The following is a 27,926-nucleotide window of genomic DNA, read 5'->3' as shown; positions in this document are numbered from 1 at the left end:
ACCTCGATCAACACAGCATCCAAGGACAATGGGACGTACATCAAACAAAACTGCATATAAATCACCTAGAACTTCTAGCAGTTTTTCAAGCACTAAAAGCTTTCCAACCAATAATAGTTCACAAATACATTCTCGTCAAAACAGACAACATGACAACAATGTATTATCTAAACAAGCAAGGGGGGACGCACTCCACGCAGTTAAGCCTGCTAGCACAAAAGATTTGGCGTTGGGCAATTCACAACCAAATTCGCCTAATAGCACAGTTTATACCAGGGATCCAAAATCAACTCGCAGACAATCTCTCTCGAGATCACCAACAGGTCCACGAATGGGAAATTCACCCCCAAATTCTGAACACTTATTTCAAACTCTGGGGAACACCTCAGATAGACTTGTTTGCGACAAAGGAGAACGCAAAATGCCAAAACTTCGCATCCAGATACCCACACAAACAGTCCCAAGGCAATGCCCTATGGATGAACTGGTCAGGGATATTTGCTTACGCTTTTCCTCCTCTCCCTCTCCTTCCTTACCTGGTAAACAAACTCAGTCAAAACAAACTCAAACTCATATTAATAGCACCAACTTGGGCAAGGCAACCCTGGTACACAACGCTGCTAGACCTATCAGTAGTACCCTGCATCAAATTGCCCAACAGGCCAGATCTGTTGACACAACACAACCAAAAGATCAGACACCCAGATCCAGCATCGCTGAATCTAGCAATCTGGCTCCTGAAATCCTAGAATTCGGGCACTTACAACTTACCCAAGAATGTATGGAAGTCATAAAGCAAGCCAGAAGGCCATCCACCAGGCACTGCTATGCAAGTAAATGGAAGAGGTTTGTCTGCTACTGCCATATTAATCAAATACAACCATTACACACAACTCCAGAACATGTAGTGGGTTACTTGCTTCACTTACAAAAATCTAACCTGGCTTTCTCTTCCATTAAAATACACCTTGCAGCAATATCTGCATACCTGCAGACTACCTATTCAACTTCCCTATATAAGATACCAGTCATTAAAGCATTCATGGAGGGCCTTAGGAGAATTATACCACCAAGAACACCACCTGTTCCTTCATGGAACCTAAATGTTGTCCTAACTAGACTTATGGGTCCACCTTTTTAACCCATGCACTCCTGCGAAATACAGTTCCTAACCTGGAAAGTGGCATTTCTCATCGCCATTACTTCCCTAAAAAGAGTAAGCGGGATTCAGGCGTTTACAATACAGGAACCTTTTATACAACTACACAAGAATAAGGTCGTCCTAAGGACCAATCCTAAATTTTTGCCAAAGGTTATTTCACCGTTCCATCTAAATCAAACAGTGGAACTTCCAGTGTTCTTTCCACAGCCAGATACCGTAGCTGAAAGGGCACTACATACATTAGATGTCAAAAGAGCATTGATGTATTACATTGACAGAACAAAGAACATCAGAAAGACTAAACAACTATTTATTGCATTTCAAAAACCTCATGCAGGAAACCCAATATCAAAGCAAGGTATAGCCAGATGGATAGTTAAATGCATCCAAATCTGCTACCTTAAAGCTAAACGACAGCTGCCCATTACACCAAGGGCACACTCAACCAGAAAGAAAGGTGCTACCATGGCCTTTCTAGGAAACATCCCAATGCAAGAAATTTGTAAGGCAGCCACATGGTCTACGCCTCACACATTCACCAAGCACTACTGTGTAGACGTGTTATCTGCACAACAAGCCACAGTAGGTCAAGCCGTCTTAAGAACATTATTTCAAACTACTTCCACTCCTACAGGCTGATCCACCGCTTTTGGGGAAATAACTGCTTACTAGACTATGCAAAACATGCGTATCTACAGCGACAGATGCCATCGAACTGAAAATGTCACTTACCCAGTGTACATCTGTTCGTGGCATCAGTCGCAGTAGATTCGCATGTGCCCACCCGCCTCCCCGGGAGCCTGTAGCAGTTTGGAAGTTACCTTCAACTATTTGTATATGTATCATCTCAACCTTAAATAGGTACATCCTTAGTCACTCCATTGCATGGGCACTATTACTACAATTCAACTCCTACCTCACCCTCTGCGGGGAAAAACAATCGAAGATGGAGTCGACGCCCATGCGCAATGGAGACAAAAGGAGGAGTCACTCGGTCCCGTGACTCGAAAGACTTCTTCGAAGAAAAACAACTTGTAAGACTCCGGCCCAACACCAGATGGCGAGCTATTGCAAAACATGCGAATCTACTGCGACTGATGCCACGAACAGATGTACACTGGGTAAGTGACATTTTCAATACTTGTCATGAACACATCATAAATGTCCATAAAAGGAACATTAGAGCACCTATTGCAAGTCAGGAAAAAGCATATGTCAATAATGTCCATGGGAGGAACATTGGGAAATAATATGTTTTGCAAAACGAGTACCTGTTTTTGAGAAAAAGGCACTCCTAGTGCCTGAAAAAGGAAAGTAGGGCTCCCAGCGCTTTTGTGCGCAAAACGGGTGCCACGTTCCGCTCCTGGAGGAGAGGGGTGGTCAGCACCCTCTCTATGTCACCGGATGGGCCCCCCCCTGGGGCCCACGATCTCTGGGAGGGTCCCCCAGGGCCTACACTGGCCCTTCCACCAAGGCGGGGCCACCAAAGAAGGCCAAACGTTGATTACTGGGGCGATTGTTGTAGGAAAGTACCATCTTGCCTGGCATGTTACCCCCATATTTCACTGTATATATGTTGTTTTAGTCTATGTGTCACTGGGACCCTGCCAGGCAGGGCCCCAGTGCTCATAAGTATGTGCCCTGTATGTGTTCCCTGTGTGATGCCTAACTGTCTCACTGAGGCTCTGCTAACCAGAACCTCAGTGGTTATGCTCTCTCTGCTTTCCAAATTTGTCACTAAGAGGCCAGTGACTAAATTTACCTATTCACATTGGCATATTGGTACACCCATATAATTCCCTAGTATATGGTACAGAGGTACCCAGGGTGTTGGGGTTCCAGGAGATCCCTATGGGCTGCAGCATTTATTTTGCCACCCATAGGGAGCTCTGACAATTCTTACACAGGCCTGCCACTGCAGCCTGAGTGAAATAACGTCCACGTTATTTCACAGCCATTTACCACTGCACTTAAGTAACTTATAAGTCACCTATATGTCTAACCTTTACCTGGTAAAGGTTGGGTGCTAAGTTACTTAGTGTGTGGGCACCCTGGCACTAGCCAAGGTGCCCCCACATTGTTCAGGGCAAATTCCCCAGACTTTGTGAGTGCGGGGACACCATTACACGCGTGCACTGTACATAGGTCACTACCTAACATGTAACATTGTCTAAGATCATGGAATTGTCACCCCAATGCAATTCTGGCATTGGGGAGACAATTCCATGATCCCCCGGGCCTCTAGCACAGAACCCAGGTACTGCCAAACTGCCTTTCCGGGGTCTCCACTGCAGGTGCTGCCAACCCCTCAGACAGGTTTCTGCCCTCCTGGGGTCCAGGCAGCTCTGGCCCAGGAAGGCAGAACAAAGGATTTCCTCTGAGAGAGGGTGTAACACCCTCTCCCTTTGGAAATAGGTGTGAAGGCTGGGGAGGAGTAGCCTCCCCCAGCCTATGGAAATGCTTTGATGGGCACAGATGGTGCCCATCTCTGCATAAGCCAGTCTACACCGGTTTAGGGATCCCCCAGCCCTGCTCTGGCACGAAACTGGACAAAGGAAAGGGGAGTGACCACTCCCCTGACCTGCACCTCCCAGGAGAGGTGCCCAGAGCTCCTCCAGTGTGTCCCAGACCTCTGCCATCTTGGAAACAGAGGTGTCTGTGGCACACTGGACTGCTCTGAGTGGCCAGTGCCAGCAGGTGACGTCAGAGGCTCCTTCTGATAGGCTCTTACCTCTCTTGGTAGCCAATCCTCCTTCCTAGGTACCCAAACTTCCTTTTCTGGCTATTTAGGGTCTCTGCTTTGGGGAATTCTTCAGAAAACGAATGCAAGAGCTCACCAGAGTTCCTCTGCATCTCCCTCTTCACCTTCTACCAAAGGATCGACCGCTGACTGCTCAGGACGCCTGCAAAACCGCAACAAAGTAGCAAGACGACTACTAGCAACCTTATATCGCTTCATCCTGCCGGCTTTCTTGACTGTTTCCAGGTGGAGCATGCTCTGGGGGTAGCCTGCCTCCTTTCTGCACCAGGAGCTCTGAAGAAATCTCCTGTGGGTCGACGGAATCTTCCCCCTGCAATCGCAGGCAACAAAAGACTGCATCACCGGTCGTATGGGTCCCCTCTCAGCACGACGAGCGTGGTCCCTGGAACTCAGCAACTCTGTCCAAGTGACTCCTACAGTCCAGTGACGCTTCAGTCCAAGTTTGGTGGAGGTAAGTCCTTGCCTCCCCACGCTAGACTGCATTGCTGGGTACCACGTGATTTGCAGCTGCTCCGGCTCCTGTACACTCTTCCAGGATTTCCTTTGTGCACAGCCAAGCCTGGGTCCCCGACACTCTAACCTGCAGTGCACAACCTTCTGAGTTGTCCCCAGGCGTCGTGGGACTCCCTTTTGTGACTTTGCGTGGACTCTGGTTCATTCTTCTTCCACGTGCCTGTTCAGGCACTTCTGCGGGTGCTGCCTGCTTCTGTGAGGGCTCCCTACGTTGCTGAGCGCCCCTTCTGTCTCCTCATCCAAGTGGCGACATCCTGGTCCCTCCTGGGCCACAGCAGCATCCAAAAACCCTAACCGCGACCCTTGCAGCTAGCAAGGCTTGTTTGCGGTCTTTCTGCGTGGGAACACCTCTGCAAGCTTCTTCACGACGTGGGACATCCATCCTCCAAAGGGGAAGTTCCTAGTCCTCTTCGTTCTTGCAGAACACCAAGCTTCTTCCAACAGGTGGCAGCTTCCTTGCACCCTCAGCTGGCATTTCCTGGGCTCCTGCCCACTTTCGACACTGTCGCGACTCTTGGACTTGGTCCCCTTGTCTTACAGGTACTCAGGTCCAGAAATCCACTGTTGTTGCATTGCTGGTGTTTGTTCTTCCTGCAGAATCCCCCTATCACGACTTCTGTGCTCTCTGGGGGTAGTAGGTGCACTTTACACCAAACTTTCAGGGTCTTGGGGTGGGCTAATTTTCTAACCCTCACTGTTTTCTTACAGTCCCAGCGACCCTCTACAAGCTCACATAGGTTTGGGGTCCATTCGTGGTTTGCATTCCACTTTTGGAGTATATAGTTTGTGTTGCCCCTATAGCTATGTGCTCCTATTGCAATCTATTGTAACTTTACAATGCTTGCATAACTTTTCTTGCTATAACCTGCATAATTTTGGTTTGTGTACATATATCTTGTATATATATCTTATCCTCATACTGAGGGTACTCACTGAGATACTTTTGGCATATTGTCATAAAAATAAAGTACCTTTATTTTTAGTATATCTGTATTGTGTTTTCTTATGATATTGTGCATATGACACCAGTGGTATAGTAGGAGCTTTACATGTCTCCTAGTTCAGCCTAAGCTGCTTTGCCATAGCTACCTTCTATCAGCCTAAGCTGCTAGAAACACCTCTTCTACATTAATAAGGGATAACTGGACCTGGCAGAAGGTGTAAGTACCTCTGGTACCCACTACAAGCCAGGCCAGCCTCTTACAATCGTGCCCCTAAGGAAGTGGCCGGCGGGGGGATTCCCTCTCCGCCCCTGTGCCCTGCAAGGCTGAAGGCAGCCACCCTCGTGGTGCGGCTGCCGGAAGAAAACGGGGCGAGAGGCCGACACCTCTCTCAACATGTGGGGCTCCTCCTGGAGACAGCCGCAGCAGTGACGCTCCTTCTCAGTAGGAGCCGGCGTGTGGAGACTGGATGGTGCCCCAGGGGCACTTCTCAGAGCTATCCTTGCCTTGGGGGTACCGATAGCATGCTTGCTCCAGTTTCCCTTTTCTGTGTGCCCCGGGGCACTAGGGAGCGTGCGACGATCATCTAGTTGAAACACCCAGGTTACGGCGGTGAACTGGGCAGCCAGGAAGAGTTGTCAAAAGCGCGTTGAGCAACACTCGTGTCCAGGGCTGCGGTGGTGATACGGGCCACACAGAAAGGGCTTCAAACAGCGCACAAGGCAACACTGGAGTCCCGGGCTGCGGCAGTGAACTTGGCAGCCAGCAAGCGCTTTTCAAAGCGCTAAGGGGTCACACAGGAGCGCTCTCCAAGCGCTAAGCTTATTGAAGCAGCACCCCTCGTGCTAAAGTAGGTTACAAGGGTCAGGGGCCACAACACCCTGCCTCTGGAGACAAAAATAAAGAAGGAGCAGAGGGCTGGCAAACCCAGCTACAGGCCAGTGCAAAAAGGTGATGCAAGCAGTGGCAGTTCCTCCTGTGGATCACAGGTCAGCACAACAGCAGCAGTCCATGGCGGTTCCTGGTGAGGCCTCTCAGCAGCCTTCGGTCCAGTTCCAAGAATGGTCAAAGAATGTCTAAATTGTGGGGAAAATTCCCCTATACTTACACTACATTTGAAGTGTCTCTTACAATGAGGAGTAGGGGGGATTCCAACCAGTTACAACAGGCTCCAAACATCAGTGGGAGGTAAACAACCGTATTGTCTGAGGCACAGCCTTTACAAATGCACGTGTTCCCCGCCTCTCCCTTCTCTCAGGTCAGGAAGACTATACAATATGTAGATGCACCTCTGTGACACCTCCACCCTCCCTGTGTACAGGCTGTCTGAAAAGTATGCACAAAGCCCCAACTGTCAGTCTTCCTAGACGTGGATTGTAGTCAAGCTGCAAAAACACCTGACTCATAAGCACCGATAAATGAGCACTTTCTAGAAGTGACATTTCTGTAATAGTAATAAAAAATGCACTTACACCAGTAAGCAGAATTTCTTATCACTATCACAACCATACCAAACATGCCTACGCTACCCCTCATAAATCAGACAATACTCCTTACACCTAAGGCAGGGCATTTCTAATGCAAATCTATGGGAAGGCAGCACTCACAGCAGTGAGACACCAAGTTAGGCTGTTTGTCACTACCAGGAAAGGTCATGCAACCTGGCATATGTCCTTCCCAAAGGGCTAGTTAGGGCGTACCTTAGGGCTGACTTACATGATGCCAGGTCCCCGTGGCAGAAAACTGCGCACACAGGCCCTGCACTAGCACTTCAGTGGGTGGCGCAAGCAGTGCTGTAGTCCCACTAGTAGCATTTAATTTACAGGCCCTGGGTATAGGGATACCACTTTACAAGGGACTTACAGATTAATTAAATATGCCAATTATGTATAAGCCAATCATACAAATTTTACAAGGGAGAGCACATGCACTTTAGCACTGGTTAGCAGTGAAAAAGTGCTCAGAGTCATAACGTCAGCCAACAAAGGTCAGAAAAATAAGGAGGCAACATTGAAACAGTCTGGGGAATGACCCTGTAAAAGGGCCCGGTCCAACAACAGTGAAACAGCCAAAGCCATGAGAGCCCTGCAAACGTAAATGCCAGAAGCTACTTTTTTACCTGCAAGGGGCACAACTCATCAGCCCGTTTTACAAAAACGGGATATTAGCCGCACCAGCCCTTCCAGGGCAACCAAGCATGCAAAGCTTTTGTAAAAGGAAGCTAAGATGGCTAGTCGTTGTGCATAGAACTTGGCAGCATTTGTGAGGAGAGGGTTCAGCTGTGCCAGCGGTCATGCAGTGTTGTAAGTACTGCCCAGTGTAACAGGAATTGACCCTTCAGCATTTCAAAGGTGGTTGATAAGTCGTTAAAAGCTAGAAGCTACCCATCCCTGTAGAGGTCACCTATGTGGGCCACCCTGTATGCAGACCATTCCGCCAGTTCCCTCTGTGCCCCAGCCAAGCCACCTGTTCCAACCTCTGTAGCGAAAGATCCAGTGAGTAAGGCATGCAGACACTGGTATGCTGAAGGCAGGGCTACCAGCTGAGTTGAATAACCTGCAAATCCATGGGACCCTTTGGGAGTGGCTTGGGATTCTAAAGGACCCGAAGTAGAATGCGGAGGCTCAGCACCATGTTACTCATGTAGCCCCTCCACCTCCAGGGTTCATCCGAGAATAAATCTACTGGTTGAACCACTGGAGCTGCGCTGCCAAATAGTTGGCATCGAGATCTGGCGCAGCAAGTCCCTCCTCCGCTGTCGGGAGCTGCAACTTGGACAGTGCCACTCTGCGTCTACACCTCCCCCAAATAAGTTCAACCCTTAATGAATCCAGGTCCTGGAATATCTGACGGGGTATAATGATAGACCATATGGAATTTTTGCCACCGCAATTCTTCCAGCCACAGTTAGTGGTAAGAACTTCAAGAAGCCTACACTAGCTCTCTGAGGGCTGCACCATTGTTATCCTCCAGAACATCATAAGGATGGTAAATCCTAACACCTAGGTATTTCAGACAAGTCCGCGCATATCTCAAGGTTGAGGAGTGTAACCACAGAGTGAGAATAAATTAGATTTCTGCCAGTTGATGCATAGTCCTGAAGCAATTCCAGAGCGTTCCAGGAGTGCTATCGCGCCCAGTAGGTCCTCGTCAACATCGTGCAGGAACAAGCAGATATAGCCACATATAAGGCAGTGTAGTGTGAAATGCCTTGTAGTTCTATCCCCTGATATGACATGCCAGAGCGCACGCTAGCAGATGAGTCTAGTTATCCACCCTGCAACAAAGGAGTTGGAAATATATTTAGTTGTTCAAACTTGGTTCTAATAAAGGAGCCTAGTCCACTGGACGAACCCAGGCCGTAAACCCATTTTGGACATCGACTGATATAGAAAATCCCAACTTAGGCCATCAAAGGCTTTTTCAGTGTCTCTTGCTACTATTGCTGCCCTGTGTTTGTCTAGGACCTCCACATCGAGGATCAAAAGGTCCCTGCAAATATTAATTGCTGTGTTACGCCCTCGAATGAACGCAACTTGATCAGCGTGGATCAACTTGGTTATGAGAGGTGAGTGGCCATTATCCGGCTAAGAGTTTTGTAGTCCATTTTAAGCATGGATAAGGAGCAGTACACCCTAAAATCATGGGGGTTGCAGCGTGGCTGTAGTAGTGGGACAACTAAAGCGTTGCTAGGGCAACCAACTTCAGCGCCAGTTCCTCTGTATACATTGCTTAAGATTCTACTGGCAGGCCATCGGTCCGTTGCCTCATGCCATGGCCTTGTTAGCAACCCACACCTCCTGAAGCGTAATGGCACCATCTGCCTCAACCCGCAGAAGCACCTGAAGTACTTCTTGGTCCAAGAATTTGTCAAGGATCTTGGGGGGGTGCAGTATCAGTGAGGTGTACATACAGTGTTGTATTTTACTCCTCAAATCTGCTATTTATGCTGTCCTGAGTGTAGAGACTTTCACCTACCTCTGATTCTTCCTCTAAGGATTAACTAACTCCTGGCCGTGGGTTTGGTAAGCCATGACAGTAGAGCCTCTGCTTTATCACGCTCAGCTTGGACATGAATCATGTATTCACGGTAGCGGAAGCAGCAGAACTTCGCAGTTTGGGCTTCCAGCAGCTCTTTAGCATCTAAGAGCTGTTGCTTTAAACCCAGGTTTCCAGGCCTGGTTGGTTCCACGTCTCTTAATGCTCTCTCATGGGTTTCGACTTCCCCTACTAGTGTGTGCCATACACCTACTATCTCAGCTATGCATTGCCCCCTAATGATTGCTTTAAGAGCATCCAACTCAGTCATGGGTGAAGTGGTGGTAGCCTCATTGTCTGCAAAGTAGTTCCATATGGCTTCACCAATAGTATGTTGGAACACAGGGTCCTCTAAGGTTTTGACCCACATGCGCCAGTCCAGTATTCATGGATGCTCCCTGTGCCAATTTAGGGAGAGTAACAGCGGGTTGTGGTCCAAGAGCCTTTGACAAAGATGTTCTGTATTTTGAATAGCCCCATGGGCTTCCGGGGAACACAGGAAAGCATTGAGACATAGATGTAGTTTGTGCATTCCCAAATAGAATGAATAATCCCTGACCTCAGTGTGTAGGCGCCTTCAAGAGTCCACCATCCCCCCATCCCTGCTGCCAATTAAAAAAAAACTGTCTGAATCGTGGGACTGAGGAATCACCCAGCAGTGTGTAGGATAGGTGAAGAATCAAGTCTGCAGCTCTCTTATAAGGTCCACCCAGTAGAATGTTCTGAGTTATATATGGGTCTGGGATACATCTTGGCAAAGAACTCACCTTGATCTATGTTAGGGGCATAGATCCCAACAATGGTCAAGTCTGGCCTGCTAGGCGACCCGCCACTGTCACATATCTCGTGTCAGGGTCTATCAATTCACTTGGACCGGCACCCCGTTTCCCAAAATCTGTATCTTTGTTTCCACAGTTGGCACACCCATGGCACACAGTTAAGTCCCTTGTAAAAAGGTACCCATGGTACCAAGGGCCCGTGGCCAGGGTAGGTCCCCAAGGGCTGCACCCTGGGGGACCCCTCACCAAGTACATGCACACTGGCTTTGCAGCTTGTGTGTGCTGGTGGGGAGAAAAAGGCAAATATGACATGGCACCCCTCTCAAGGTACCATGCCCATAAACCACTGCCTGTGGCATAGGTAAGTCTCCGCTCTAGCAGGTCTTGCAGTCCTAAGGCAGGGTGCACATTACCACAGGTAAGGGCATAGCTGCATGAGCAATGTGCCCCTACAGTCCATTCTTAGACATTGTAAGTGCAGTGTAGCCATATTGAGTACATGGGCTGCGAGTTCGGTATTACGAACACCACAGCTCCATAATGGGTTCACTGAATACTGGGAAGTTTAGTATTGAACTTCTCAGCACAATAAACCCACACTGATGCCAGTGTGGGATTTATTAAAAAATGCCCCCAGAGGGCATCTTAGAGATGCCCCCTGTATGTTAGCCAAACTACTAATGCAGAACTGACCAAGCAGGGCCAGACTGCCACTTTCAGACAGATTTCTGACCACATGGGGTGAGAGCCTTTGTGCTCTATGTGGCTAGAAACAAAGCCTGTCCTGGGTGGAAGAGCTTCTCACCTCCCCTGTCCAGGAACTGTAATACCTGGCGGTGAGCACAGTACCCCAGGGCACTCCAGCTAGTGGAGTTGCCTTCCCCGCCACCCCCTGCCCCCCTCGAACAAAGCCCCACTTTTGACGGCAAGTCTGGCGGGAAAATTAGGGAAAACAAAGAGGAGTGGCCACCCCAGCTAGGTCCATGCCACAGGTGTCCATAGTTGAGGTGACCCCCTCGCTGCAAAATCCTCCATCTTAGTTCCGAGGACAGAGACCAATAGGGTTAGGTTTGTGTCCTCCTCCCCAAAGGGAGTGGACACAAGAAGGGTATAGCCACCCTGAGTGACAGTAGCCATTGGCTACTGCCCTCTGACCCCCTGTAGCTCCCCTAAATCCAGGATTTAAGGGTCCCCTTGAACCCAGATCGTCAGATTCCAGGTGACCTCACAAGAAGGACTTCATAGCTAAAACCCCAGCAGAGAAGGAGGACAACACAAACTAACTTGGCCCCAGCCCTACCGACCTGTGTCCTGCTTCAGAGAGCATGCATATAGAAAGTGACACATCCAGCGGGACCAGCGACCTCTGCCAAGCTACAGAGGACTGCCCTGCATCACAAAGGACCGAGAACTCCAGAGGACAGCTGCACTGTCCAAAACAAACTTTCCAACAAGGGACTCCAGAGCCTCCCCGAATCCGTGAGTCCTGACCACTCTGCACCCGACGACTACGGTCCCTGTCTAGGTGGCCCAACCAGCCCGCAGGCGATTGCGAGTAAGTGCCCACCCTGGGTTGACCTCTCCTGTCCTCCACAGTGACACCTGCAGTGCGAATCGCGAGGACCCCCCTGATCGCAAAGCTCTGGACGAAGCTATCCAACGCTTAAAAAGACCACGGCACCTGCAACCCCCAGGCCTTGCAAAATCCAACCTCCAGTGCAGCTCCATTCAGCAAGCGGCCTTCCTCATCATCCATCCTGTGGTCAGTCTGAACTGACCCCCAGGACCTCACCCCCTGCGTCCTGCGTCCCCTTATAGACCAGCATTGGGAGCCCAACGTCCTGTTTGCACCCTGCCGCTGAGGGGGTGTGTCTGGTGCCTACTTGTGCCCCTCCACCCAGTGCTCCTCTAAGCCCCCCCTGGTCTGCCCTCTGAGTCGTGGGCCTGATTCCGAGCACCCCCTTGTCTCCATAGGAACTCACGTTAAACTTACTCCACTTGGACCTCTACACCCAGCCAGCCTCTTGTTGCTTGTGGTGGGTGTTTGGAGTTAACTTGAACCCCGACCAGTCAACTTCCTAACTCCCGGAGACGGAAAGTGTAAGTTGTGTACTTAGCCGACAATACTAGTAACTTTTCTTCCCCCCAGGAACTGTTTCAGAAATTGCACTGTCGCTTTTTAAAACAGATTATTGCCAATTTCTCTGAAACTGTATGTTTTGCTTTTTTTATTCAAAGTACTATTGATATGTGCGTCAACTGCTTATTTATTAATTTACTTACCTGCAACTTGAATCTTGTGGTTCTAGTAATAAATTAAGAAAACCTATTATTCTGTTTAAAAACAATTGCCTGGAGTTAAGTAATTGAGTGTGTGCTTCTTCTATTGCTTGTGTGTGTACAACGAATGCTTTGCACTACCCTCTGATAAGCCTAATTGCTCGACCACACTACCACAAAAGAGCAATAGAATTATCTAGTTTAGTCTCTGTTAAGCCCCTGGGGGAACCCCTGGACTCTGTGCACACTATATCTCATTTTGATATAGTATATACAGAGCCAGCTGCCTCAGTATGTGTGTGTACCTTTTATTGTTTGGCCATGTTGTTAAGACCATTAACATTCCAGCTGATAATATTATAGGTTAAGGTGAGCGCCATAAAGGGATGCCATAGTAGCACTTCAATTCCCCGGGCAGGAGGCCCGATTTCTCACACTGGGTAGGGACTCAGAGCAACGGTGGTAGAAATCTGGTGGGGCAGGCAGAGGCAACCCAAGATACAACCCCCTGAAGACAAAAATCAAGACAAGATGAAAAAGGCTCCCTATCCAAACCAATAAAAAAATGTTCAACACATGTGCAGGCATCACACACACAACTTCAGTACAGGGAAGGTGTGGTGCGTCAACCTTGATGCCTCCCATCTTCACATCACACCATCTGAAAGGTAGGCAAAGTAAGTAGGCCCACAATTGACCCAGAAGCAAAATAACAATACAGCAATTGCAGTCTACAGTTATAGGCGTGTCTCCAACAGGGCACCATTCCAGGCCTCCAACATCAGCACATTTAAATGATTTCATCAGAGGGGCTGGGGTTAATATGGGGTAGGGAGTCCTCCAAATTATGTGTTGAGACGGAGGCACAAAGTCCGTGCCAATCAGGTCATCATCTCCAATCATGGAAGGGGGGGGGGTTAGAGCCTGCTCCACTGATACCCGCCACCACCTCTACCTACTCTAGCCACACACCCCACCTACCCCATATCTTCATAAGTGGGTCTCTGGGGCCACCTCTGATTGTCAGCAGCTGAACTTTGTCCTGTCTGAGAGAGGCGATCAATTCAGTCCCACAGCAATGGAGATTAGGTAAAAAAGTGTACTACGGTCCCATGAGTAACTTGAAGCATGACCGGTAATAACATTCCATAAGAATACTCCAGAGCCCTGACGTGCTTCTAGGCGTCCAGAAACGAGGCTCGCTGCTTTTGAACATCTCTAATGAAGCCCAGAAAGATCATTACTCTGTGGTTTTCCACCATTATGTTTTCTTTCATCTGGGCCTGGCCTAAAATGTGATCACAATCTTTGTAGTGAAAGAGTTTGGCTGCTACTGGTCTTGGGGCACATGACAATGGTGGCTTTGCCAGCACCCGGTGTACATGTTCAAGAGCATAGAATGGAGCGAGACCTTCTGGGGCCACTTCATCGCAGAGCCATTGTTCCAGAAACCTAGTCATATTTGCATTAGGGCCCTCTATTCACTCTGGTAGTCCTGCAATTCAAAGATTATTCTTCCTGGCCCTATTTTCAGCATCTTCAACCCTACTTTCTAAGGTTTTTAACTCTGCCTTCTATGTGCGCCATCTCTTCACGCATGGATGCCATTTCAGGGGTAATGTCCTCTAGTGAGCATTTCGTATTGGTGGCCCTTTCTGCCAATCTTTGATGGTGATTTCTCAGGAGCCCCAGGTCCGTTACCATAGCAAACATATTCTGCTCAAGTGCCTCCCGAGAGGCGGCAATGGGCTGTAGTATAATTTCTAGTCTTGCATCCTGACGACCCCTGGGTGGAGGCCCAGTGCCAGCAGCCACCTCCTCCATGGTAGTGGGATTCGACTCGTGAGAGCGGCAGGAGTCATTCTTTTTTTTGTTGTTGAATATTTACCTGTCGCTTCTCATCAGAATAAATTCCAAAGAGGGGCAGTAGGTGGCGCAGTAGGTAAGTTTAATGCATCTGTTAATGAGACTCCCAAAAGCTCCAATGTCTATTTAGTGATGTAATCCAAGATGTACTCTTAAGATTACACTCACTGCTCAGATTCAACAAATGAATTAGGACGGGCAATCCAGTCCTCAGTGCAGTTCTCCAGGTAAGTCTCGAACCCAGGGGGTCACCCTGGGTCGTGCTGTCCAGTCTGCCGATATGTATCAGGGTTCTGAGTAAGGTGTGGCTCCCCGCACACTGTGGACAGCCTCCAGGTACCCACCAGGGCGGGAATGCTGTCCGCAGTCCATACAATGTCAGCAATGAAAGGGGAGTGGGGTGTAATGCTCAGCACCAAGTTATCAATGGGGGGAAGCAGGGGAATGCAGGAGGTTCGCCCAGAGTTTCCAAGTACTTAGGGCTGAGCTAGGATCACGAAGTTGCTCAGTGCTTGATCACAGGGTCATCAGTAGGAGCAGGCAATTCGAGTCCTAATCTCCCAATCATGGTAGAGTATGGTGTCACGCAGCTGGGGTAGCCCCTGGTTTCATACAGTGTCTGCATCAATCCTAGTGCTGTCAGGAGCTTGATCAGGTACGGTACGCCTTGGACAACGGGGCCCCAATATTCCCCGCCTCCCCTGGGTCACCTGTCATGCCTTTTCCTAGCAGGAGCTGTCCACACTTTCGGACCAAATGGGGCTACCCAATGTGATTCCCCACACATGTCCACTGCTCTGTGATCACCGCAGGCCACCAGCAGTCCTTTACCATAGGCCGCTGCAGAAGAGCACCTGCAGGCGCTCACAACACCACAGACTTTGGGCTCCGAGCAGCAGTGCAGAAGTCAACCGGGCACCCCCTCTGGCATTCAGTGGCCCAGTGCCGCTGCCCTCCTATCTCTGTCGCGGGGGCCTCTGCTCTGGTCTCCAACGATGCACCCTCAGTCCTCCATGGATTGCTGTAGGCCGCACAAGCCCCAGCGGTGCTATCTTCAGCGGAATGCAGCACGAACGTGAGGGTGCTTCCCTGTCACAACCACCAGTGCCAGACAGTTGCCGTCCTCGATTGGGACCATACAACAGCCCAAGACAGGTCCAGAGGCAGGGAAGGGGTACGGCAGTCTTGCCCCACAGTCTGCTTTGTTGGGACCCTCATGGGTACTCCTGCAGCTGGGTTCCAAGTGCAGATCAATTAGCTGGAAAACACAGTGCATGAGTCATGTGTCCCGTCTCACCACATCTCATGCCCACCATGCCAGCTGGGTCTGAGTGTTTTTGCAGTGGCCCAATGTGCAATCCAAGGTTGCAGCCCTATAACGTGCCCACGGGCACTGCGGATTGCGCAGATCCTGGTATCTGCATTCACAGCCAGGGTCACCGCTGTACCAGAGGTCTGCTGCAGCCCTGGGGCCGATGCTCCAGTGCATGCCGCCCCTCGGGTTTTTGCCGCAGACCCTGGCAGTCAGAGAAGGCGGAAACACCGTGCTTGGCTGTTACCGCAGAGCTGCTCTGTCATCTTAGAAATCAGCCGCGCAGATCTCCTCTGCAACTCTGCTGATTAAACAGAGCAAAGATCCCCTATGGCACAGCACTAGGTTGTAGCTGTTCAGGGGGCCTTGGTAATGGGCAATTAATGTGCAGGATACCCTTGGATGGTAGAGTTTGTCCAGGAGCACCACCTCTCCCCTCCTACTCTACAGACACCTAGCCCCAGCCCCCCATCTCCTCGTCCTAACACTCTTCACCCTCTCTCCACACAATAGCAGATACACTCTTGGCAGTGGCAGTTGGTGGGGTGTGAAAGTTAGGTATAACCTTTATGTAGCGAGTGAAGCAAAAATGCTTTAATGGACAGAAATGAGTTCCAGGAAGGGGTCCGCCTCCCAAGAAAAAATTTAAAAAAGTTCAGCAAATGGTGCATTTAAAGCAAATTAATTTAGTTAAGAAGCAAGGTTTATAAAGCAGTGGGAATGTATAGTTTTGAAATATTAAGCGCATTATAAACTGCCCCATATCTTACTGCATTGCTGTGTTCAACAGTTACTGTCCTATGCAAATTATACAGTGCAACAACTTTAGATCCTTTAAATTGTGTGCTTGCCGAGTTTCTTGCACTACATGCAGCATCAACTTTGGCAAAATAAATGCTCTAACCAGGCTTCAGGAAGCACCCACTGATGCTAGCTGCAGTCAGTCGTATAGAAATATTTGCAGACAGATCTTTATGTGGGGTGAAAAATGTGGAGAATCTCTAAAAAGGAACATGTAAAACTAATTTCTATGATTAACATAGTCTGCCACCCGACCAGTGTTTTGGTTTCTCTCAGATTTTACTGCATCCAAATATCTAACACAACAACTGACATACGCCCAAAACGTGACAGTATCATTGCTTTTGTCAATGATTGATAGCTATTTATGATAAATGAGTTACAACAATGATTTAACATTGGATATGTTTCAATTCTGAAATTGCAAGACTGTGAATGAAATATTTTTTAATCCTGTGGAAGGAGAAATGGCCTTCATTTTTGTGCACTTTGTTAGATTGGTATGTCTTTTTTCTCTGCACATCTGGTCCTTCTGCACATCTACAACCTCATCTCTTTCCTCTTCAGCACCCTCTTTTCACTCTCCGCTGAATCCACCCTACTCTCATCTCCCTCACTTCACCATCCCCAAACATACACCGTACTCACTCAAATTTAATTTTCTTTTACTTTTGTCTTGTAAATATTTTGACATGTACCCCTTTCACACACATTTACACAGAATTTCAATTGCAGCTGGAATACATGACCATTGTTCTGTGTGCTCCAGTGGGAGGCCAACCCCCTGACATGCACTTTGCTTTGCCTTCATCCTCACCGCCAGAGCTCTCAATCAAAGCCCCTCTTAAATACCTGGCCCGACTCAAAGTGTGCACTCTACAAGAGTAAAGAGATGGACAAAAAATATAGAAACACAGCATGATTAAATAGTTCACGCTATTGGGGAATGCAAAATAAAATATGTGAAATAAGAGGGACTAAATCACTGACATGCATTACCTTAACATTTTTAACATTCATTATTCAGAAATCAATCCACGTTTTTGACATTAATGTTAAAAGCATAAAGATAGAGCCAGCTGCATGCAGCATTTAACTGCCTTTAGTATAAGCACACATTTCTCCTTTTGCTCTTGACTTAGATATTTGGATCATCTTCTCAAAGGAACAAAATCCCTGCTTATCTTTTGGATCAGTGTCGCTGGGGAACAAATACAGCAGCTTCACTTCTAAAGGGTCCAGCATCCTGCAGCCAAGGCCTGAGATGTCACAGTGTGGGAGGTTAGCGTGACCGGGGATCTCAGCACACTATGCATGACACAAGATTCGCATTATTACATTTACCTTTCGGATGCCAAATCACACATGCTTGCATCCAGTCCTGTTGTGTGACGAATGGGAAAGGGTGGGATATACGTCTGTGAATGACGGATGTCTGGCCTCAGGCTGGGATGCAGACTCCGACGCCCTAAACCATGACGCTAACAACATCACTGGCCGACAGTTCATAACACCATAGACTACAATGGCAATGAAGTGCTTTAGAAAGGTAAGCCCTGCGTTGTGTGTCACATTGCAGAAAGCTGATTCACTGCCTGGCTTCCTTCTCCAGAGGGAGACAGAACAGGCAGTCTGGGACAGACAGCCCAGACTTAAATTCATTGATTTGGAGCCCCAGGAGCCTTAATGTAGAAACCGTCCTTGGCTCTTGCCAAGTAGTGCAAAACAATGCTCAGGTCCTTCGGCCAACAGGTAAGTCGCTTGTTGCCACAGACCAGAGGTAACCATGAATTTCTCACAAAGTATCCAGCACCATAGAGCTTGAAGGTTCGAACACTCACCATAAGTGTAGGAAAGTCCTCCTTTTTGCCCTGGTCACCCCCACACTTTTTGGACAGGTACTGGTGGTTACTGACTCTTGGCTGTGCCCTGGGTACTGCTTACCAGTCCCAGGGCCAGTGCTCTGTGTAAAATGGATATGCAAATTAGGCTAATTATAATTGGCTAAGTTAACCTACCTATAAGTCCCTAGTATATGGTAGGGCATGTAGGTTTAGGGACCACAGCATAGGTAGTGCACCCATAGGTGCACTGCTGAGGTGCCCAGTGTCATTTTAAAGGCAGGCCTGCCTTGCTGGCTGCTTTTAAATTAAAGTTATATGCAAATTCGACTTTGGAATTAAAAGTAGTTCCGAAGTCTCAAACTGCCTTATTTTTACATATAAGTCACCCCTAAGATGTGCCCTATGTGCCCCTAGGGCTGGGTGCCATGTAACTATAAGCAGGGACTTTATAAAAATAGTTTTATAAGCCCTGGTGAGGTAAAAACAGCCAAATTAGTTTTTCCCTCATTGTAGTAAATGGCCTTCATAGGCTAAAATGGGGAGACTTTATTTTAATTTTTAAAGTATCCTTAAATGATACATACCAAGAATTTGGTATCAAATTAATTGTTGTAATAAATCCCACAACGTCCAGTTGTTGGATTTAATATAACTTGTTCAGGTAAAGAGTTTTAAACTTTACCTGAAAAGTTGCCCATTTCAGCCCTGCATTGTTTTTGCTGCTGTGCTCTGATTGGCCAGCTCTAGTAGCTTGGCCAAGCTGCCTTGATGAGGTGTGAAGTGGCCCGGCTTCACACAAAGGAATGTGCCTGTGGGAGGGAATCTCCCCTCAGCAGATGGTGAGGCAGGAAGGGGGAGGGCTGCCAAACTGGTCTTCAAAGGCAGAGAAGGACATTTGGAGCAACCAGCAACACCCCCACATCCTGCAACCCCAGACAACTAGGTGCCCCCTTGATTAGATTAGGAGAGGGCAGGAGAGTGGTGTGTTTATGATTTTTAGCCACACCAGTGGGTGGGCTCAGCCAGATGTAACCTCCAAAAATCAGATTCAGCCATGATGGATTTTTAGAGAATGTTGCCTCCTGGGATTGATTTTTGCCACACTTCCCAGGAAGTGGTCATCACAGGGGGAAGGACCCTGCACCTGATTGGAGAACCAGGACCCCCCTGCTTTTCACCCAGGAGCAAGGATAAAACTGGCAGACCTGCACCCACACCTCAGATCCCCATCAGATTCCAACAAGGAAGAACCAAAGGAGAAGAAGGACTGCCCTGCTGGACCCCTGGCCTGCACCTGGAACCTGCACTCAGAAGGACTGCACCAGCTGCACACTTGGGCTTCACCACAAGAAGGACTTTGCCTGGCTTCAACTGGTTCAAGGAGGGACTCCCTGTTTGCTACAGGTGAAAAATTGCTATCCAGAGTCCCCTGCACCAACTCCTGAAGAAAGCGACCAGCTGACCACTGCCCAGAGGCCAAAAAGGAGTTTGCGCCAGGTGCATTCTGGGAGTTGTAGTCCGCACCCCCCAAGGACCATCTCAGAACTTCTGGACCCTTGGGGTGAGCTGTGGACCCCAAAAGAACCTTAAAAGGACATCTGGGAGAAGCCCCAGAAGTCTGGAGAATTTTTGTAAAAAAGCTCCATAGAGGGACCGACCCGCCGCGGCAACTCTAGCCGGCTTGCCTCAACCGCGACCCCGCCTGATTTGCTGGTTCGTCCCGGTAAAGAAAAATCTCTGCAAAAGAGACTAAGTCCGAAGGTAAAAAGTTGACCGGGACCTCCCAGCCATCGTATCCGAGAAGGGCTCCATGGACGTTGGATCAAGATCCAGGTTTACCCCGGTCGAAGGATTTTCACCTCGAAAAAACGACTAAGTCCGAAGGTAAAAATCTCCACCGAGGATTCCAGCATCGCGTATCCGGAGAAGGGCTCCAGGAGGTCGGATTGGACTGGCAGGTTCGTCCCACTGAAGAAAATCTTCGAAAAAAAGACTAAGGAGGTCATTCTGACCTTGGCGGACGGCGGAGGCCGTCCGCCAAGGTACCGCCGTCAGAACACCGCACCGCGGTCGAAAGACCGCGGCGGTGATTCTGACATTTGCCCTGGGCTGGCGGGCGGCCGCCAAAAGGCCGCCCGCCAGCCCAGGGCAAATCAACCTTCCCACTAGGATGCCGGCTCAGAATTGAGCCGGCGGAGTGGGAAGGTGCGACGGGTGCAGTTGCACCCGTCGCGTATTTCAGTGTCTGCTGGGCAGACACTGAAATACTTTTTGGGGCCCTCTTACAGGGGCCCCTGCCGTACCCATGCCATTGGCATGGGCACGGCAGGGGCCCCCAGGGGCCCCGCGGCACCCCCCACCGCCATCCTGTTCATGGCGGGAGAGCCGCCATGAACAGGATGGAGGATTCAGACGGGCAGCGGAAAGTCGGCGGTAGCCCGCCGGCTTTCCGCTTCTGGCCGCGGCTGAACCGCCACGGTCAGAATGCCCAGCGGTGCACCGCCAGCCTGCCGCCGACCTCCGCCATGGCGGTAATTACCGCCAGGGTCAGAATGACCCCCTAAGTGTGAAGGTAACATTTTAACCGAGGCCTCCCGCGGCCTGTAGCCGAGCAGGGCTCCATCGCGGTCGGCCTGAAACTTTGACTTTGCCCCGGTCGAGGTGCAACCAGATGACCCGATTGGCGCTTTTTGTTTCTAGGCGCTAAAAAAATAATTATTCTTTAAAAATTCATATCTCCGGTTCCCCTTATCCAATTTTATTAGTTTTGGTGTCATTTTAAAGATAAAAATATAATCTATTATTATAAATTGGTTTTGGATTTTTAAACTGTTTCCTGTGTTTTATTTAATTACTGTTTTGTGATATTTGAATGCTTTACACTCTGTCTTCTAAGTTAAGCCTTGACGCTCGTTGCCAAGCTACCAAGGGTTGAGCTGGGTTTAATTTACTGAGACCTAACTGGACCATAGTGGAGGTTAGTGGCCTATTGCTAAGTGTAGGTACCTACCTGCCCTTACCAATAACCCATTTTCCAACAATAAGGTTAACCCCAACGCCTTCCCTACGACTCCACCTACTGCTAATCTAAATGTACAGAAACCTTTGGCATGCACGTTTTCTTCTGTTAACCTTGCCCTACGATTAGTAAATGAGAGCTGTCTCCTTGGTTACTACTCACATGCCCTATTGAACAGGGTTGGTTAGCTCTTACCAGTGATCCCAGACGACCTATGCTCATTTTTAGCTCATACCCTTCAGGACTGCCAGGATGCAGCAAAATGTGTTATCCAGTCTGGTCTGGACAGGACCGATTGCTCGGTTTGGGCAATGTGCAAGCTTGGACAAGTCCTGTAGGCTTCTCAGGGGATGTCCAGGCATTCGAAATGGATATTCCATGTGATGGCTCTTGCCTCTTTGTTGAGAAGGCGGATTCGGCCCTCAAGCTGTTTATGGAAAGTTGCTCTACAACTCACTCCTCGAGTCTCTCTGCACACTTCAGATAGTTTTTCCAACAACTTTGCACATTTCAGGGATATTCCAGGGGCGTTGCATCCTGCCACCAGCACAGCACACTCTTTAGCAATTTCATGGGTGAGGCCGCAGCTCTCAGAGAAAACACTCAAGACACGAGAGACAATGTACAGCTTGGTCCCCCGCTGCTCCAACAACCACATCTTCAAAATGACTTTAATGTTATTTCTAGCACCCAGCCCCCCCCCAACATTGGAGGCCAGATCTGCCATTTTCTCCAAGGGTAGCAAGCCATTACGTCTGACAGATGGGTCCTTCAAATTGTCCAATGGGACTTCAACCTCCATACTTTCCACCCCATCAGGGCAGCTGATGGAAGACCACAAATCCAAGTTGCAGAAGGAAGTGCAGACCCTTTTGGCCAAAAGGCCGGAGGGTTCCTGCTTCGGAAGTAGGAGCTTGATTTTAATTCCAACAACATTGTTTCCCGGAGAAAGATGTAGAACTCCGTCTTATTTTAGATCAGCCTTCTCAAAATCTTCCAGCAAGAGGACAAATTCAGGATGCTCCCGCTAGCCCATGTTCTATCTGCCTTGTATCCTAAAGACTTGATAGTTAACATTGAAGCATGTTTATATACAAATTCCCATTCTGCAGGCCCACAGGAGTTACCTGCAGTTCACATTGGGCCAGGAGCATTTCCAGTTTGAGGTGCATACTTTTGTACTCACCTATGCCCATTGGTGTTCACAAAGGTGACGGCTGTGGTTGCAGCACACTTCCCACTGTTGGGAGTTCCAGACTTCCTCCTACCTTGATGACTGACTGTTCAAGGCAGGCCTATGCTAGACAGTCGTAAATCACCCCCAGACGATGGTAAACCAGCTTACATCGTTAGAGTTCACTGTCAACATGCTGAATTCACAATCTGACTTCTTTGTGGATGCTCCTATTCATCTGGGCCATCCTGGATACAGTGCAGCTTTGCTCTTTTTTTACCTGAGCGGAGAGTCCAAGACATGCTGGTTACAATCCCATTGTTTTAGCCTCTGCCCTGGATCTCACAGAGGATGAGACTGAGACTCCTGGGACTCTTGGCCTCCTGTAAGCTAAAAATGCCAGAAGGCACATGCGGGCTCTGCATTGTTACCTGAAGTCTTGGATGGGGTATTGCGCCAGGAAGCCTCTGGAGTTGCTGGATAGGTTGGACATTTCTCTAGTTGTGAATCAGCCAGCGGGTTATCTGAATGCCAGTGCAGACAGACTAAGCCACTGATGCTTAGTGGATCACAAGTGACAGTCATATCTGAAAGTTGTACAACGCATTTTCCAGCAATTCGGAGAACGTTTCCTAGATCTTTTTGCCACTGCCAAGAATGTGCAATGCCAAAACCTTTGCATGCTAGAGTTTCCAAGAAGGTGATCTCTTGAAGATGCAGTTCGCCTACAGTGGAGCTGTACTCGTGTATGCCTTTCCACCCATGCCTCAATGGCTAGAGTTCTAAAAAACAAAATATCAGGAACCTCCAGACCAAAGTTATTTTGGTGACTCCGGATTGGGCTAGGAGAGTATGGCGTCTGGAAATGCTGGTCATGACCATCTGTCCGCCAGTGAAGTTGCCACTTCCAGAGGATCTTCTGTTTCAAAAGAAGGGAAAGGATATTGCACCCAGGGATTATGAAACTTGCACCTCTATGCGTGTGGATTGAACGGCAGCAGCCGATTCCATTTGAGCACCTTCCAGAAATTGGTAATGTTACCTTGCCAGCTAGGCTCCCCTTCTCAATGTTGGTGTACTGGTGTGCTCTGAACAAGTTTGTGGCTTGATGATGTAACCATCAGAGGGACTAATTACAGGCAAAACTGTCAGGATGCTTTTTTGTTTTATCGTTGGTCCATCGAGTACTTATTAAAGGCACCTTGTCAACACTTTTGCCTTTTCCAGGTTGCTGGATCTGCTTTCTTTGTTCAAATCACCGGTTATGATGAGGTTTGTGTTGCTACATTAGGACTTGAATTTGGATTTCACTTCTTTAGAATCACCACCGTTGAGCTAAGGCAAAGTTTCCCACTACGTCTTTTAACCCTGAAAACGGTCATTTTGATGGTGATAACCTCAGCTTGTCACGTGCGCTGCAGGCTCTTTTGGTCGAACTGCCTTATGCAACCTTTTTCCTCAGACAAACTGACTCGGAGGATTCAAGCCGCATTCCTGCTGAAAGTAGCGACACCTTTTTGTGTCTTAAAGGCTACACCATTTCATTCTACTTCACTTTGCCCTACCCCTCAACGGAGAAGTAGAGACTCCGTTGTTGTGATCCCAAGAAAGCCCTCCGCTTCTACATTAATTGTTCCTGAAACCATTGGTTCATAAACACCTCTTTATGGGCTTCTTGTGAGCAAAAAAGGCAAAGCAGTACAGAAAAGAACTCTTTCTTGGTGAATAGCCCTCTGCATTAAAACCTGCTATGTGCTAGTTAAGAAGCATTAGGTCTGGGCTAAAGAATTAAAGGCCAATACCACTAGATCCAAGACTGCCACAGTTGCACTGGAACGCTGAGTGCCTGTCCTGGATATTTGGCAGGCTGCTAATTTGGCACGAGTACACACGCTCACAAAGCACTATTGTCTTGACCGCCAGATCTGTCGGGATAGTCATTTCGCCCGATTGGATCTGCAGGACTTTTTGATCTCAGCTATTCTACAGACTTCCCATCTTGGAAGCTACTTCTTTGGTATCTATTCATAAGGTTAGGAATCTGCAGTTAGAAGTATCCATCTGAAGAACGAGTTGCTTACATTCAGTAATGCACTTTCTGGTAGTTACTTTATCTAAGCGCATATTCCGCACTGCCCCCCACACCTGCCTTGTGGAATGAATTCTTTACCATCTAAACTATTCCCACTTTAGAGATCTGCACATTGAACATACCATTTTGCTGATTGACTCTGCATTTGAGGGCATGAACAATCCTTTAAAAAAACTGGCATCAGCATGCATGAGTGGTGCTTGTATGTGACTTTTCTCATTACTTCCGGAGTGTAACGATGTAAACGAGAAGCTACACAATGCCACCTATCAGTGTGTGCTTGAGTACTGCTTTGACTTTTTCGGCTCCATTCTAAAACATGAGAGAATATCCACAAGGTGATGCATCTGCAGTTAAATAGAGTATCCACCAGAAGGTAAGTAACTTGATTATTAGGTATGGAGGCATCAGTGCAGTACCATAGGCTGCACATGCACTCACTGCAAGGGTGTCTGATGAGACAGTGGTTATAAGCACAGGGCCAATGGGAATATTTCATGTTGGTACAGCCCAGAACCTAATGCTGTTTCCTATAGTAGTACTACAAAAAAATTCTGAGCTGTCCTTTTATGGACCCTCAACCGCAGGTGACCATTACCAAGGACACCTCAATCATGGGGTGGAGAGCACACTTCGATCACATGACTTAGGGTATCTGGATGCAACAGCAGGGTGGCCATATCAATAGTTCCACTGGGAAAAAAACGGTCCCTATCCCTCAAGGGGGGGGGGGGGGGCGCTTCTTTTGAGCCACTACATTATTTTCTTCCTGTCTTGGAAGGTAGGTGTCTTGGTTGCTATCACTTCTCTCAGAAGAATCCAGTGAGCTGCAAGCATTTACAATGAGAACAGATTCTTCCAAAAGGGGTTCCCCCTTTTTCTGTAAACCAGACCATCGAATTGCCCATTTAGCAAAAAGGGCATTACATAATCTTAATGCCAAATGGCACAGTCATACTACACTGGCCTAACGCCATCTGCAAAACAAAGCAGATTTTTGTTGCCTTTGCAAACTCCCATCTAGGAAACTCCATTCCAAGAGTGGGGTTGCTAGATGGATTGTTTAATGAATATACATGATACGATAAGGCTTAAGCATGTGTTTTATGTAGTGCCTGGGGCATTTTGCACTTGGAAAAAGGCAGCTACTATAGCATTCTTGGGCTACGTGCCAGTTGCAGACATTGGTAAGACTTCTCTGGTAAACATTCACCAATCACTATTTTGTGTCTGTTTCAGCCTGTCTGCAGCCACACGTGCTGAGAACAGAAAAAGTTACTTACACTGTAACTATTCTTTCATAGCCTGTAGTGCTGTAGCTCCACGCGCATCCTCCTTGGAAGCAAGCAATGATACAAAATGTTTCTTTTGTCCCTTCAAAAGGCACAGTATGTTTATTCTGTATTACTTCATTACCTTCCACTGACATTACTCGCCTGCTGAGTGAAAAACAATCTGAGGTGAATACTTTGTCCTGGTGCATCGTGGCCCGAGGGACCCCTGACAAGACATATCATGACTGTAAAGTTCTTAGAACAAGGCTTGGAAAGGATCACACCCAACACTAAATGGCAGGAGTATGCAGAGCATGTGAATCTACCACACTACAGGCAACAAACAGATGGTTACAGTGTACATTTTACTTCTGGTGGATACTGTATCCCAAACTCCCTTGGCCAGTCTCTCTGGAACCTATGTGAAGTCAGTCTGATTATCACAGTTAATTTCTCCCAGGCCTGATATTTCTCTTACCGCAACATTTTACACTGTTTTGTGGGGACCTCCCTATAAAAAGCATTGCAGCAATAAAAAATCGATTTTGCTACTTCCCTGCAAATTATCACCGGTCTTTGGGAATATATTGGAAGATTTCCCTAATTTGTGTATCTAGAAGGAGAGCCATCTTAAACATTTAACCTGTTTTTAACTGCATGGCAGGTCTTAAATCTTAGTCATCCGAAGTCTCTCAGTCTTGGAAATAGGGGTAAACGTTTTTCAAGTCTAAGTGGTAAAGTAAAATACCACTGCCTTTGATTCAGAATGTGTTGTTCTATAAAAGATTGCTTCTTTATGAGGAGTATTGAGCTGTAGCAAAGAAGTACAATGATTGCAAATCAAACACATGTTTATGAATGCTTAATAAACATATAAATATAGCTGTGCCTCATAATTGGGTTTTTATCAGCTGGTTCAGAATACTTGTATATAGTAAGCAGAAAATATGTAAACAGTACACCTCACCCACCTCCTCCTGTTTATTATTGAAACAGAGACTTACAGTGGCATAATGGTCTTCACACACTTTGGTTAAAAAGGTTAGGTTTCTTACCAGTGTGGACAAGGGCAATGCTGGTGGTAACTATTACCCTTAGTGCGCCCATTTCAAGGTGTAGTCTGTACTGCCCAAGATGTGCTTTTAGTTTGAGGCATAATGTTTTCTCCTATATTAAAGTTGTTGGAATTTTAGCGGTTGGTCTCGAATTATCCAGCTGGACAGAGTGTGCTTCTTTATCAGAACTTTACTTTGTGCCCCTAAAATAGAACAGTCAGTTGATGTAATAATGCATTCATGATTTTAGTGATGAGTGACACTGTGTCCAAGGGAATCTAGGTAAGCACCTAGCTGGAACAGAATCAGTAGTGGAGAAATCTACGAACACTTTCATAGGAAGTGAAACAATCTGAATTCATGCTAAGGCACTAGTTCTGAAATGTTTGATATCCTAGACAGGGAAAATAACATCCCTTATTCACATCTTAACTTTGTGCAGACGCCATGTTTGGCATTTACGTGTCTACTGTAGGAGGCCTTTTGTTCCCTTCAACTAGAGTTTCCATTTTCACTTGCTGAAGCCGAGGCCAATGAGAAAAGACTGAGATCATTAAAGATTCAGCATTTTACATGAGAGACACTGCTGTGTTGAACATTGTTAATGAAAAAAATTATGATCATGTTTTTTGAAGCAGGCTGAAGAAGACCATGAACTGGAGCTACCGTACCTGGAGCCAGTACCAGCAAGCATTGACATTTGGGATGAGAATTGGCCTCTTTCTATTGATTCTAAGATTTCTAAGTCGGATAACAAATTCTCCAACACCAGTAAGCCTGGGCACTTGTCTACTACCTATGCTGCAGCAAAGCATGAACAGAACAAGACACTACCTCAAGAGGTATGAATTGCTATTCTACTAAATTGAAAGACCACCCACAGACTTTATGTAGAGAGATACGTCTTACATTTAGTATGAGAGCTGGTGTGTTCGTAATTGATTCCTGGAAGTCTTACCTTTCAGCTTGATGTGGATATATAACAAGCTTCCATACCAAGGATAGCAATAGGCAT

The 27,926-nt window shown here is 47.7% G+C and overlaps 1 protein-coding gene across 3 annotated transcripts in view; it reads left to right on the top strand.

Annotated features, from left to right (window-relative positions):
* TDRD5 (tudor domain containing 5) overlaps nt 1-27,926 on the top strand; it is a 1,060,335-nt gene that overhangs the window by 852,321 nt on the left and 180,088 nt on the right. For 2 of the 3 annotated variants that reach the window (XM_069232096.1, XM_069232098.1), the window contains exon 14: nt 27,547-27,753. In XM_069232096.1, the coding sequence (XP_069088197.1) occupies nt 27,547-27,753 (207 nt within the window). The remainder of the gene's footprint in view (nt 1-27,546; nt 27,754-27,926) is intronic. The other variant, XM_069232097.1, reaches the window with a different exon arrangement.

This window comes from Pleurodeles waltl, chromosome 4_2, assembly GCF_031143425.1.
Source record: "Pleurodeles waltl isolate 20211129_DDA chromosome 4_2, aPleWal1.hap1.20221129, whole genome shotgun sequence".
Lineage (NCBI taxonomy): Eukaryota > Metazoa > Chordata > Amphibia > Caudata > Salamandridae > Pleurodeles > Pleurodeles waltl.
The sequence above is the reverse complement of the archived record's forward strand: the minus strand, read 5'-3'. Positions and strand labels throughout refer to the sequence as shown.